This window comes from Lepisma saccharinum, chromosome 24 (genome assembly GCF_977018435.1).
Source record: "Lepisma saccharinum chromosome 24, izLepSacc3.1, whole genome shotgun sequence".
Taxonomy (NCBI): Eukaryota; Metazoa; Arthropoda; class Insecta; order Zygentoma; family Lepismatidae; genus Lepisma; species Lepisma saccharinum.
Genome location: NC_139252.1, coordinates 54,739,072 through 54,754,971, shown reverse-complemented (window position 1 = coordinate 54,754,971; position 15,900 = coordinate 54,739,072). Strand labels below are relative to the sequence as shown.

The 15,900-nt window shown below is 39.7% G+C and overlaps 2 protein-coding genes across 2 annotated transcripts in view; one reads left to right on the top strand and one right to left on the bottom strand.

Moving 5' to 3' along the window:
- Positions 1 to 15,900, top strand: part of Adsl (adenylosuccinate lyase) — a 521,028-nt gene that overhangs the window by 28,977 nt on the left and 476,151 nt on the right. The window lies entirely within an intron of this gene.
- Positions 225 to 14,864, bottom strand: LOC145978056 (uncharacterized). Its single transcript, XM_083110466.1, has 4 exons — positions 14,727 to 14,864; positions 4,150 to 4,241; positions 2,878 to 3,036; positions 225 to 753 (listed from the first exon to the last, which is right to left on the bottom strand). The coding sequence occupies exons 2-4, from the start codon at positions 4,204 to 4,206 to the stop codon at positions 553 to 555; spliced, it is 417 nt and encodes a 138-aa protein (XP_082966592.1). The 5' UTR covers positions 4,207 to 4,241; positions 14,727 to 14,864; the 3' UTR covers positions 225 to 552.

Here is a 15,900-nt window from a genome sequence, read left to right as displayed (position 1 = left end):
GAATTTCGGAATAGGTGGGAAATGCTTGCATGGACCAACATGGAGACAATGCAGTAGGTGGTGGGATGTGTACACAAATTATCTTAGCTTTATGAAAAATGTCTTAACTGGGGGATATCATTTCCCATGTTCTCCCACTTTGAACATGGAGTCCAGCGCTCATTATCCTATCTGAGCATAAATGGGACTAAAACTTTGGCATAACTTAAAAACAAATTACGGCATTGTTAATATTAAAAATTATTTATTTTTAAAAATAGTGAATTTAAAAGCATACATACATGATGGAGTAATTAAATATTTGAGATAAAATGAAATAAACATCTTTTTAAAGAAATTGAATACAAAAGTTATGATAAGTGTAAGATTTTCATATAAATAATATCTTTATCATATAGTTATTAATGCAAATGTAAATGACAAACAATAGATAATTGGATTCTGTACATGTGTGAATTTCTTCAATATTCACTTGAATGCTCATTATGAACATTAACAAGTATTATATAAACCTCCATATGAAATTAGATTGTCATTTTAGTGATTTCATGTTCAGTGTGGATTGTACTCGTGGACATCCTTGTGAGTGAGTATTGCATCTAAGAGAAAGAATCCTCCATTGATGATAGCTAGCGACCCCTTGGCAAGGCTAAGGTTTCTGTAGCGTGGGTAAGGGTTCATCCTGTTGTAATGGATTCCAACACTTCCAGCAGCTATGAAAAGCACGAGGCCAGATATTATGTAGATCAGTTCCTGAAAGAACAGAATAATTTGTTAAATTCATATTTTTATGTATGCTTCTCAGATTCATAAATAGACATATGTACGGTCTGTTGTTAGTCACATGGAATGGATTTTTTAATGCTCCGCCCCCCCTTACACACACATGCACACAGTAGTTGTGGAAAGGTACTTTTGAAAAGTTCCTACATTACGGTTATAGAGTGACCGCAAACCAAAGAATCTTCAACGAAAAGTCTCCGTGCAGCTTTCCCTTCTTCCGTTCAGCTCGGGCCATAAGCAAGCATGCTCCACTCTGGCTTTGCCCTCCATGCGGGAGTACGGTACACAGGAGTCACGGGTGTGCGCAGGCTTTTTTGCTTCTGGTTCCACTATAGTTTCAGTAAAAAAGCAACTTCGTTACAGTCGCAGTACAAATTAACTACGCTCCATGGTGCAACAGCCTGCTGAAGGCCAAGGCCTGCAACTTTTTTCATTGGGTGACGACTGGTCAGCGCATCGAGTTCAGGTTTCCCAGACTAGAACCCAGTATTTCTTCTTCTCCCCAATTGTCTGCATGATGTTGGGCCAAAACTGGAATTTTGGTGACTCCCACCAGGAATCGAACCACCTAGTACTGCTTGCACCAAAGGTAAGAGAGCTAACCATTTGGGTTGGTGGATTTCCGTTGAAGTTCTAATGCTGCTAATAAATTCAAGCAACAAACATCTATTCCTTAAATTGAATTTGCACACATGCATATATATATACACACAGTGTATCCTGTAAGTCCCCATACCCCTAGATATAACCATATTTATTTAACATATGTATCTATTTATTTGGTACGGTCAATAAATAACCAGATTAATGCTGTGAAAAGGTGAAATAAAGTGACAGAGTGATGAAACTTACGGGATATGTAGGCCAGGCTGGGGTACGCCACATGTCTGCGAGACTAGTTCCAGACCACGTCGCTAGGTGGCAGCACTGGCAGGGAAGGGAGGTTGTGTAATTTGCCTCCAAGGTGCCAGTCAGTCATTCAGTGAGGTGAGTCATTGCGTCAGTGTCAGGTGGCACAAAGGAGGCTCAGCGATCCGTGATACAGTTTTTGATGGTTTCCTGGAGTGCATTCTGGTAATGGACGAGATCTTGCTCAGCTGGTATACGCCAAAGAGTAAACGTGACAGCAAGGAGCCTGGCCTACATATCCCGTAAGTTGCATCTCTCTGTCACTTGATTTAACTTTTTCACGGCATTAATCTGGTTATTTAGTGGCCGTACCAAATATTTACATTCTAACATACTTGCGAACTTTGTTACAGTACATCGTTTTCTCCATGCATTGTTGTTCATGCACACATCACTAGTCGTTCTTCAGCACAGTAACTAAGTCTACACATCAACCATGCCACGACTGACATACAAATTCGAGCAAGCATCCCATGTGACCTTCAGAACAGTGATGCCAACCACAAAAACTAAATCATTCCCAGCCAACTGAATACTGACTAATTTTCAACACAGTTGCAACAGGATACATGCAAGTAGAATTACTGGGACATCTTGGACACACCATATGTTGTGTGTGTGTGTCTGATGTTATCTTTTGAATTTCTGATGTTATACAACATTTGAAAAACACATTATGCAAAATTATCACCATGCAGAAACTGAGTTGCTTTGGTTTACAATGTTGAAAACACCAGCAGCCTATTTTAGATTCATATACTATTTCTCTAGGGTTCATTAAAGTGCATATGAAATGCAAAATTATTATTACAATTATTTCATTTTATGATTTTTCTTGGAAATTAATGGTGGTGTTCTGATTTTTAAATTCTCATTATAATTTTTGTAAGTCCAAAACCAATCAGTGTCATACCTGGACACTAAAGAGAAAAGTTATGAGACTCCATTTACATATTATCCCTTCATTTCTGCAAATGCAAAATAATAATAACAGTTATTTTTAGTGATTTTTATTTGTTCTTTCTACTTCTTCTACCACTAAAAATATGTTGTTATTTTGCATCTACAAAAAGTGGTTATGCGAACCTTTCAAGATAATTTCTGCATGGTATCACAGCCATCAAACCGACCACTATGCACGCACTGCGCATTTAAATCATAAACATGTAGTAGTAATGTACTTACAATTCTTGGTGGAGGTCTCTCGCAAGTTATGATTCCTACAATAAGCGGGACTAGGATGATGATGTATCCGCCGTACACAATCGTCTGCAGCACTTGCTCATGTGGGTGAGCGTATTCGAGGGAATTGACATGAAGGCCGATGCACACACAAGCCAATGCCTGGAATTACAAAGAACACATGAACAATTTCTGAATTTCAATTGTAAAATTAAAGTATTGGTAATGCTGTGTCATGTGTGACCCTTGTAGGATTGTCTCTGAGCCTAGAGATTTGATCTTTCTGTGTTTTAATAAGATTGGAGTATGTCGAAATTTCAGTAAAAAATGCAGGCTTGACCAGGACTCAAACTTAGGTCTCTTGACATATCATGGCTTTGTTCTACCAACTGGTCAACCGAGCCAGCCCTGATTTTGCCTGATTTTTCTTTTTCTAACCTATGTGTGATTTATATGCTGGGAAAAACCAGGCACTGATTCTACCAGCGTTTCAAAGGCAACAGACCCAGTAGACACAGTTCCATGCAGATAAAATAGCAAGTGCGAAAAATCATTTAAAGCTAAGGATGGATTGATAGCTCAGGTTTGAGTCTGCATTTTTTCTGAAATTTCTATGTAGTATATTTCCTGTGTATCATTTGTTCATTTGTATGCTTCTAAAGGAATTACGTACTTGAATTAAAAAAAACAATCAATATATCCATTGTTACTATTGAAAAATCCAGAAATGTTTCCGTAAACTGACAACACTGCTGATCTTATATATTATTATTTTTTTCCACAAGAAGTATTATTCTGTTTTCAACAAAACTTTGCACGGTTGTAGGAATGCACCACTGCTACATACTACAATTTTCTTATTCAATTCGGTCTATTGTGGTGGCAACAGGGGCCATTTTTTTTTAAAAAAATTAAATTTTCTTAAATTTTGAAAACTCTGTCTTTCCAAAGTAAAACTAAACTGATTTCATCTCGCTGCAACAATAAGTTCTCGAGCTACTTTTTTCTTTCTTTTTTTAAACATCGTGGCAAGTTTGAACAATTTGTACTTGAAAATTTCCGTCCGGAGAGGCATAATACAAACCCGGGGGGAGGGGGGGAATTCTACATGCATGTAAAAGGATATGTCTTCAGAGTATAATATATTATGGCCCTGATTGTAGTGGGCAACACGTAAGCAGTTGGGAATCAAACATAGTGACTAAATACAATGTAATTCACACCAGAATAATTTTGATAATAGAGGTTTTAATATTAATTGTTATTTGTGCTTACCAGTTGAAATATCCTGAAAACTAGGACTGTGTTCCCTAAGGCTGTCCTGCTCGCCATCCTTCAACTTCTTAACTAGTTTATGGATAAAATTCCTGAAATAGGTAATAAATAAATTAGCAAAACAATATTGTATTGTGACTTATATCCAAATAGCCTTTTTGCTCTTCAATGTTACATGTGTTTTCCTAGTCGCATGGAAAAAATAATACTTAGATGTTCTAGAAATGAGAAAGGAACATTACTGTAATGCAGTTATAACTAAGTTAGTATTTTAAAGTAAAATTCATTGTTACTACTTCCTTTTTTGAAATGTGTAACTGTAAATTAGTTGCTTTTTGTATGAAGTAATGGAATTCACAGGTATACTCTGTGATGAGAAGTATCCGGACACCCACCTGAAAATAAAGTACAAGTTTGGGCAACCCTCCCATCAGGAACACTGGCAGTCAATACAGTGTTGGCCCAGTCGTAGCCTTGATGACAGCGTTCACTCTCACAGGCATACTTTCAATCAGGTGCCGGAAGGTTTCATGAGGAATGGCAACCCATTCCTCGCAGAGTGCCAAAATGAGAAGAGGTATTGATGTGGATCGGTGTGGTCTAGCATGAAGTCTGCATTCCAAAACATCCCAGAGATGTTCTATGGGTTTCAAATCAGGACTCTGCACAGGCCAGTCCATTAGTGGGACGTTGTTGTCGTCAAACCACTCCCCCACTAGCCTTGCAGTATGAACGGGTGCTCGGTCGTGTTTAAAGACACAATGGTCATCCCCAAACTGGTCTTCGACGGTAGGCAGCATGAAAGCTGTTAAAATGTCAACGTAAGCTTGTGCCGTGACATTGCCATGTAAAGCAACAAGGGGGCCAAGCCCCCTCAAGGAGAAACATGACCACACTGTAACCCCGCCACCTCCGAATTTCACTGTCAGCACTATACAGGCTGGTAGATGTCGTTCACCAGGCATTCACCACATCCACACCCTACCATCGGATCGCCACATTGTGTACTGTGATTCATCACTCCACACAACGGTTTTCCACTGTCCTATGGTCCAGTTTCGATGCTCCTTGCACCACACGAGGCGGCGTTTGGCATTTGTCTGTGTGATGTTTGACTTATGGGGCAGCTGCTCGGCCATGGAAACCAAGTTGCCGCACCTTGCGCCAAACAGTAATGGTGCTTGGAGTACATCCTGATGCAGTTTCGGAATTCCTGTGTGATGGTGGCGATTGATGATTGACGATAATGCTGTACGACCCTCTTCAACACTCGATGGTCTCTGGAGGTCAACATGGGAGGTTGGCCTGCACGCTTTTGTGTTGGACACATCTCTTCACTATAACATTAGAAACAGTGGACAGAGAGATATTTAGGAGGGTGGAAATCTCACACACAGACTTCCTACACAAGTGGCACCCAACCAACTGACCACGTTGAAAGTCTGTGAGTTCCTCAGACCATCCCATACTGCTGTCTCACACTGTCTCAGACTACTGAGTTTGCTGACTATGAGTTCCACGCGGTAGATGGCAGTACTGTGTCACCCTCTATGATAAACACACGTTTCGCAGTGTGTCCGGATACTTTTGATCACATAGAGTATTTAGTTACCGGTAGTTTTATGTAAGTTTCAAAAGTAATTAATAAAGTTATGGTTTACTAAAAAAAAGTAGAATTAGAATATTAATCTTCATATGCACATGCACACACGCACACATATATACATACATAGATTTGTTAAATCTTTTGCAAAAAAAAAAAAACGATCGGTTAGTTCAGTGAACTCTCCAGTCTAACTATTGCCTATTTTTGGGGGAGCAGGAAAAGGTTTTATAAGCTAAATCTTTTGCAGTGTTTATAAGTTATGTTACTTTAACTATTCTTACCTATATATTTTGTTATTTAAACATATGGTGTTTCTTATAATTTAGTGAAAGTTAATGCTAATTTTTAGTTGATTATTTCTACCAGTTATGTCAATGAACTGTAGAAAAACTAGTGCTCAAAGTGTGTGTGTGGGGGGAGGGGGATGCCATGTACCCAGCCGGAAAAAATTTCACAAAGCATCCCTCAGCTGCCTCATTGTCACCATAGGATCCTCCCTCAGCTAACCCCAAGGCTCAGATAAACATCCCCCAGGTAACATTTTTCGCTTCCAAGTGCCGAGAATAACTATTAAAGGTACATTACAGTTATCTTTTAAAAGTATGGCTAATGGTAACCATAGCAGAGTTACATTTCGAAATGTTTAACTGGAAGTGAGCTTATCATCACCATTGCTGCTTATTATTAATGGTTCAGGCATAACCATTGTTGCAAACAGGCCCGTAGCTAGGCAGGGGCCAGGGGGCTCAGCCTCCTCCTGGACCTGCCGTCAGCCCCCCTTGACATTAGATAAAACTATTTTTGTAATTTGATTCCAGTGAAGAGCAAAAATGTAGACAGCTCACAACTTTAAGGATACATCCACAGAACATGAAGAGCAGCTATTACATTCGCTCATCTTGTTTATGAGCAGAAGTCTAAGTAGCTGCAAGCATTTAGAAGATTATCTAGACTTTGTAAGTTCTTTATCTGTACCTTCACTGTCTCTGTTGCGACCTCCCGTTTAGACAGAAATCTGTGACTTGTGATGTCATCAAGCAAATTCCCTTCGCATCTGCATCAAGGGTCAACAGCTCCCAAGTTTTGGGAAGGAAGGAGAGTGTTATTGCTTCGCCTGGGGGTGAAATGTACTGTAGCCAAAGTGATTGAATATTGTGCGGTTTTTTGTGTGATAAACATATCTGTATCACCTGAAGTAGTATTGAGTGTGCAGTGGTCCCCAAAGTGTGCGCCCTGGTGCACCGTGGGTGGGTTTTATTAGGGACGCCGCGAAATGTACATTATTTTCACTGAAATGATTATATTGTTCCAAATATTTGCTTATTTAGTACCTTTTACATGTAAAATGTTTCTGAATTTGAAATATGTATATATTTTTTAACTAAGGCAAGCAACCTAACCACACGAATTGGGCGTTGCAACTGACTACGGCACCGTGCAAAAATCTTGAAACACTAGGGGCGCCATGAAACGAGAAAGTTTGGGAACTTCTACCGTAAGGGATAATTTCAGTATCAGTCAATTAACACTTCAAGAGGTGGTTTAATAGATGTAGAAAAATGTAGTAGCTGTATTATATTTATACAGTTTATGTAAGTTAATGACCCCACACACACACATATCTTCATTTAATACTGTTAAATTTTTGAAAAATGGACTTGGTTTACAAAGCCCTCCTCCCGATAACCCCTGACCCCCCCCACTGGAGATCAGTTCTAGCTATGGGCCTGGTTGCAACACCAAAATCCCATGCTGACTCATAATTAGGGCAATGCGGAACTTCTTTGAAAGAACTAGGAATGGATTCCATTCTTGAAAACCAGATAACAGTCATTTTCAATTGTTTCCAGACTAAAAGCCAGTTGACATCCCTTGGCACTCCTAAAGCTCTTAGGTTTTTAGTTTGTTATTGTTATAAAGACTATACATTCATTTAAGACTGATGGGGGGAGAAATATCTGCATCTACAAACCCTCCCCCCACAAACATACATATAAATTATACGATATACATATTTATATTGTTATTAAAAGTAAAAATATATTATTAATTCCCAAAAATAAATAAATGTTATTTAAATATATCAAATATTATAAAGTAGAAAACTACGTCCTTTACTAACTGGTTAAAGATGTTAATAAAACATTAAATAGTTGAAGTGGTTATACTATGTGTAAGTTTTTGCTTTATGTTAATATAAATCAATTAGATTTCATAGTCACTGTTGTTTTGCATTCTTGTTTTTGATTTCTTGAGAGAGAGAAAAGGCATTGAACACACGCAACTACACTCATTTGTGTATGTATTCGATATTATTCTTAGTACAGTACAGTAGAGCGTCGATTATCCGAAGTAATTCGGGGACATGGGTGTTCGGAAAACTGGTTTGTTCGGATAATCGAACTGTACATGTTTATTTGCCAAAAAGAAGTACTGTACAGTAAATTTATTCATAAAAACAGGCATCTCTTTAAGTATTACAAAGTAACGTACAAAGGCAACTTTAGTAGGAATATATAGTATGTGGTACAGTTTATTAAACAAAAATATGTACATATTACATACGCATTTTGCATGAACAATACACACAGTACACAAAATTAACGTTTAAAAAAATCCTTTATTTTGGTCAGCAGCGCCTTATGAAGGCCCCATTAGAAGCAATGTTCCGCCAGCGGTGGCTCAGTGCGGCGACTACTGTGGGAAACTTGGTTTGGGAGTGAGGGGGATGATGGACGGTAGGGTGGGAGAGTAACAGGTGCGAGCGAGTACGCAGTTCGGTTAAGGGGTCGTTCGGTGGACCGACGTTCGGATAATCGACGCTCTACTGTATATTGGAAATTAAAAGTAATTGTTTATCTTTTGTTTGTTGAAACAAAAACTCTCCCCCCCAGAAAATTTTTGGTGGGGGAATTTTTGAGGCCAAGATTGTTGGTGGGGGAAATCTCTTCCATCCCTCCCAGGATTTCGCACCTTGTATGCATTGCATATCGTCTTCATTAGTATTTATGAATATTTGTGAACTTGTATAATGTTAGTAAAAACTTCAAGAATTTCCCTACCCTTTATGGTCTTCCACATTGGCCAGAATGGTATTGGATGGGGAGAGGGGGGAAATTCTCTAGTTTCTGCATCCCTCCCTCTGGTTCGTATTTGTAGGGGCCGGACCCTGTGGCCGAGTGGTTAGCACATCGCGCTGCGACGCCAAGGGTCCCGGGTTCGAATCCCGCTCGGGCTTGGTTGTTTGTGAATGTCCACATTCATCAATTTCATCATTCATCCCCATCTACTCAAATTAGCAAAGAGGCACAAAACGCGAAGTAAAATAAACTAAATCAATCAATCAATCATATTTGTTGGGGTCCAAGTATAAATTTAGAGCCAAAATGGGCATAAATTGTGCCTTTGTGAAAATTTTATGGTGTGTTGTGGAAATTTGAGGAGAGGGTGTTGAAAAATCACTGGCCTGAATAACTCAGTGATATGAATTGCTTCCCCTTTTGATGGATCTATTCAACAATACGGTCAGTCGCTAAGGTTCTGTCCGAAAGGTACAAAGTACAGACTTGAAGTATGGTCTTGTGCGGAAGTGACGTCACATAGTACAGTTCGAAAGCGCCAAGAACAGAAGCACGCAAGTGCACAGCTCGCAGTGCAGATGGTTGGTGACTAGGTCACGTGGTTTCCGCACTCATTGTTCATTTGTTTAAAATCACGGAGGTAGAAAGCCAGCGACACAGGTTAAATATACGTTATGGGCCAGCAAGTTGTTGGTTATAGTTCTTCTAATGTGTGGAAATGCATGTGTACGAACATTTGAAAATGCTATGTGATTTCTATGGTGAAAAATAAGTGTTTAAAACGCGAGGAAAACAACGAGTACTCAGTTTTATCTACTGATCGTATTTGGCGCTGCAGTCGAAGTGCAATTCGAAAGACGTGTACTTCCAGTCCACGACTTGAACCACACTCCAAGATCATACTCGGAGGATGTTCGCTTCAAGTACGGTCTTGCACCTTTCGGACACGGCCTGAGTTTGAATGAAACATAGCTATGTTTGGCAACTACAGTCCGCACACCACAGACCACTTACACACTGTCTCGGGAATATGTGGAGCAAGCCCACGCGGAACGGCAGTGGAAGGGAGAAAGCGAGTGGATGGAGCAAAGCAGTGCGCGCTACTGTAAACGGCTGGTACCCTCTCACGCGTTCCTGGGTCAAGGCCTCTATAGTCACTACTTGCACAGACTTGGAAACGTGCCTACCAGCATAAACCATCTTTCCTATGGGTCTCACTTTTCGCACCCAAGTTAAAAGCCTTCTTGGTCATGCACCGTATTTCGTCTTGTGACGTCAGGCTAAAGACTTTCGTAGTTAGGCTATAAGTAGTGTATTTATTCTAAGACATTTAAACCTAACAAGCCTAACCTTGTTTGTCTATAGTGCTATGGGAGTAAGCGAGTGACTTGATATATTTTACCATGCAACACCACCAGGAGCGTATATTCCAGATTAGCTAGGCTATCTGCGAAGCCTGAAGCCTAGAAAGTAAAGTACTGAAGAAAAATCGATTAGGTACTGTAAATTAATCTGATTTTTAAAAAAATTATAATGGCGATTCTGAGGTTGGCAACCTGAATTCTCAGGAGTTGGCAACCTTGATTCTCAGGAGTTGGCAACCTGGATTCTCAGGAGTTGGCAACCTGGATTCTCAGGAGTTGGCAACCTGGATTCTCAGGAGTTGGCAATCTGGATTTTGATAAGTTGGCAACCTGACTGCCGTTGGGATGGCAACGTGACTTACTTGAAGACGTCAAGAATGAGCCTAGTCTTCTCCCCTCCTCCATAGCCTAGGACCAGGTGTCATAGTGAGTTAGTCCAAGCCCAGACTCACCGTACGCCACTGAACACCACATTGAACGATACTGGAATGCTTTTGAATATTTTTTTGTACGCTTACAAAGTTGTTTTTAAAGCACCCTACATCGAAGTGCATTTGGTTAATAAATCCACTTTATGCAACCCACAGTTCAAGTGGGATCCAAACTACTGTTCAGTGTGTCGAACCCGGGACCCCTTGATTACAAATAGACAGCGTTAATTTATTTGGAGTTATTAGTCCATGAGAGAACGAAGTGGTTACCGAGTTTGTAATGGAAAAACTTGAAGTAGATTTTCAATTATTGATCAAGTTTTGGGAGAATACTATTTCCAGCCGAAGTCTTTTTTCGGCCCGCGAGGCCGAAACACGCCCTCTCAATAAAGACGATATTATTATTATTATTATTATTATTTGTGAAGCTATCAGTTAAAACAGCAAGTGGGCAGTGGTCACAGTTAGTCATACATGAGCACATTTTTGAAAACACTTTCTGCACATGAAAACCACCGTGTAAAGCCTTCCTGTTTAGCATATTCATGTTTCGCCTCGCTGAAGGTTGTCAGTTTCAGTGTTACGTGTAAATGAGTGAAAGTCGAGGGCTTAGAACAAAAGCAGAACGTTACCTGTGTGTCATAATTCTGAACAGTGTTGCCAAGTGACCAATGTGCTGAATAGGAATGGTACCGGGACGAGATTACAGTTTTTAAATCGAGATTATTACGAAACTATTCTCCTCCAGTGTTTAGGCCAGTCTATTAATAATACTTGAAATGTATATGAACGTGAACCTCAAGTCGAAAGATGTTTAAAAAAATACTCTTGCTTGGAAATGTTAATAAACCCAAAAATTTTGGGGGTGGCAAGTGCCTTTAAGTTACGCCTGACGCTATAAAAAATCAGAAACATTGGGTCATTTTGGTCGATACTGTACCAGCAACGTGACACACATTCACTATACCAATTCAGGGTTAAAACATGAAAATAAATTACCCCTTTCAGCACTATTAATAGTACAGTTACGGACACTTCTGGGTTGAAACAATATCATTGACTGTCAATAGAATCGTTACAACTAGGGATGAACGATATCGGATATTTGATATCGCGATATATCGATACGATTCGATATTTTTTCCGTGTCGTGATATCGCCTGTCGTCTGCACGATATATATCGCTAAAATATCGTGACGATATATCGTCCAGTTGATATCGCTTGGACGATATGTATTTTCAATATCGCGATATATCGTCTGGACGATATATCGCCCAACAATAGTTGCAACTAAGAAATGTCCGTGACTGTACTAGGGTGACTACAGGGTGAGTCAAAAGTTCCTGACCACCCCTTATAAAATGAAAGGGAGCGTAGATTACAGCAATTGGTCATGGTAGTAATATACAGTGTTAGGCCTAGGGGGAAACTTTTTTGGTGCATGTCATGACAACGTCAGTTATCTTGGTGGCCGCCATCTTGGATCCAACTTCATTTCTTTAAATGGAAAGTGGGGCATGTGGGGTATGGTATAGGGGTACTCAGCTACTCTGAGTGGAGCAGAGAACTATGGGATGTCATGTTTCAGAACATGTAATTGTAATTCGATATTTGTTTTTGTGTAAAATATGAATATTATGTTAAGACGCATTGGGAAACTATTGTCTATGCCAACCAAGGTCTGGTTTGGAAATGGGTAAGCTGGTAACGGAACACAGTCATAGGCGCCGACTCCATGGGGCTTGGAGGGGCTCGAGCCCTCCCAATGTTAACGATGTGGGGCAGAGCCCCCTAATAATTTTGCTTAAGAGGATCTAATGTATTATTTTGCTTCTCTTGTAAAGTTTACTCTGAATTGTGCCACATGAACTTAACTTTAAATACACATTTGAAATGTTCTAGACCACCAATTTGGGGGGCTGAGAAGGTTAAACCATCAACTTTGAGGGGGGGGGGTATATGACCAGAGACTGCAAAACATGACTTATTACTATATACTAAGTATGTATGAGTATTGTTAAATTTTTTACTAAAACTAGTTTCAAAAGACGATGTACATGAACTAGGGTAGTGGATGGGACGTTTGGGCTACAAATGACTCTCGCATGACATTCAGAACGAGGTCTGTTTTGCGCTCCGTGGTAGCAGATATTAAAAGTCGGGAATATTTTGCTATTATGGTTGACGAATCTTGTGACATATCCATCCATGGACAATTAATATTCTGCATTCGAACTGTTAATAAAAAAATTGATATTTTTGAGGAATTCATGGGCTTCTATGAGATTCCGAACACTGAGGCCAAAACTTAAAAAAGGTAGAGTCATTCATTAATTTATTTCAGTGATCAGAGGCCCCCCCCCCCAATAATTTTGACAAGTCGGCGCCCCTGAACACATTTGCAGAAGTGTGGTCTTTACAAGAAGAGACGACGGGCTGCACGAATACAGTCTCTACTTTTTCTTCCCTAGTAGAATGTTTCTCCTACCGTCAATTATATTGTGATGGATCCTGTTGGAACTTGTTCAAACTCCTGCGTGAATAGTGCTTGAATTGAAAGTGGTGGTCCGAATCGCGGCGTAGACGTTGGAGAGGATCCTTTCAACAGTTTCACATTACTCATCCTCCTCGTCGTGATTTAGCCAAAAGTGGCAGAAAAGCGACGCTAATTAACAAAAATGGTAGCTCAGTAGAGCACCACGCGAGTTCCAATCCCGGGGCAGGTAATCTGGACAAGACATTTACTATTGATTGTCTGCGTGTGCTTGCTTGCTTTTTGTCTGTGATGACTTTTTTTAATTGGCTATTTTTGAGGTTTCTTGCCTTAAAACAGGCAACCTAGTAACGAAACAACTTAAACTTCAGAGAAATTGAAAATTGAACACCTTTTTCGCTGGACTTAACCATAAAATGCAACTCTTTCTTCAAGTTATGTGCAATAACTTCATCTCCATTTACCTGTAGCACCGCATTCGCGAAATCAAAAACAAATCTTACAGGAATTTTGTACAATTTCGTACAGGTCAATTGACTGAGAGAAAAATAAAAATTTCTACGTACCATTTACTTGTAGTACCATTATCGAGAATCAAAAATTAAGCAAGTCAAACAGTAACATCAGTACCAGAAGTTGTACTACAAGTAAATTCTGTAGTACCACTTTCGAGAATTCAAAAATAAGGACAATCAAATGGTAGGTACAAATTTTAATTTTGAAATTTCTCCGTTATTCAACTTGTACAAACTTAATACATTTGCTGTATAAAGTAGCACAAAATTCCTGTGCTACTAATTTTTGAATCCATGAATATGGTACTATAGCAGAGATTCCAGAAATTTTTCGTTTCACGGCGCCGTTAGTGTTTCAAAATCTTTCCGCGGCGCCAAAGTCAGAATGTATGCCTATTTAACACTTGCAACGCTCAGTTAGTGAGGTTAGTTAAGAAATAAAGACATTTCAAATTCACAAACATTTTATGTGTAAAATGCACTAAATAAGCACATATTTGGAACAATCATATCATTGACTAACCAGCAGGGTTGTTAAAGATCCAGGAATCTAAAATTCAATTCCGGTCCAGGAATCTAAAATTCAATTCCGGTCCAGGAATCTAAAATTCAATTCCGGTCCAGGAATCTAAAATTCAATTCCGGTCCAGGATAGAAAATTAGCAAGTGTAAATGGGTTTTAGACCATAAAGAAACTTTTTTTATATTTAAAGTACTATTTCAGTTCGGTCCAGGAACCTTTTTCCCCCGGATCAATTTAAATACGGTCCAGGAACCTTTTTGCAATGAAACAATACGCAACTTGGACCGAATTTAAATTGTGCAAGAAAAAATGTTCCGGTCCTGCAACGGAACCCATTACAATTTATGGATTCCGGTACCTTTAACAACCTTGCTAACAAGTGTCATTTTAGTGAAAATATTGGAACATTTTAAATATTGATTTATATTCCGCTCTTTGACTTGTACAAAATGTTTAATTTGTTGTACAAAAATAGTACAGAATTCCTATAAAGTTGTTTTTTGATTTAGCGAATATGCTGCTTCAAGTAAATGGAGGTAATAACTTCTATGTTAAAACTTACGTGATTGTCTCTTAAGAACCGACGAAGCACAAGTGTCGTCAGCTTGTTTACACTCTCGGAACAAACACCAATGAAGAGAGAGTGAATTGCGGGACTACTTGGTCGCGTCTCGAACGAGGTCAGTCTGTTTGTTCGAGCAATAGCGCTAATCGACTTTTGTAGCTGGGCGTAGCTTCCGGTGAGTTTGGTATGGTGCTGTTCCGGTCTCTTTTTCTCCTCTGCGATTCCACTAAACCGGGAAATAGCGGAAGGGGTAGGAACTGTGTGCTTTCCGATTTCAGTCCAATTAACCATGAGTGCGAGTGACGCGTGAATTGTAAATCCCTTTTCACGGCGTGAAGTGCTATCTCATTAGCACACGTTCTTTTGTATGACGCATATTGTTATTCTTTCATTGGTCACCATGCAGAAGTATGGAGTTTACACTTTATGGGCAGATAGGATAATCGGGACAGGACATACAGTTTTGGGAGCTTTCGGACCGAAGCGACACGCAACTCGTCTGGGAACGAGCCAATCAACAGCAACGTTTCACACTCTAGCGGCATGACAGGCCGCACAAGCCCGCGTTCGATTGGTTAAATCCTCAAGCGACACCTGTCGCTTCGGTGTGAATTCTCTCGTATGGAGAAAGCAGCAGAGTCTGAGCCACACGCAAGCGACACGTGTCGCTTCGGTTTGCAATCTTCCTCAAATTGGGAACAGTCACACCGTGTGCGTCCACCGTGTATAGAACCGGGGACCCCTTGATTACAAGGCGACGACGGTACCACTGCGCCATCGGAGATGCCCACGAACGTTGTACGCTTGATTGATTGAATTGGAGTTTTAAGTCCACTTTATGCACAGTAAAGCTAATCGGGACTGGACCTACAGTTTTTAAAGTGTGATCCGAAAGCTTATGTGCCTCCACCGGGTAACCCGGGACCCGTTGTACGCTTCAGAGTTTCCAACTATGTTTAGATTTATCCAAAGCAGTGTTTCTCAACCGCCGTGCCATGACATCATTTGTACCGGACCGCGAAAGGTTTAATTTAATTTGAACCTAATTTTATATTTGTCAACAAGCCTTGGCATAATCTATTAATCTTATGATACCATAATTTATTATTATTATTTAATTTCAAGAGTACAAGTTAATTAATGTATTAAGTTTAAAAAAAAAGCAGGTATG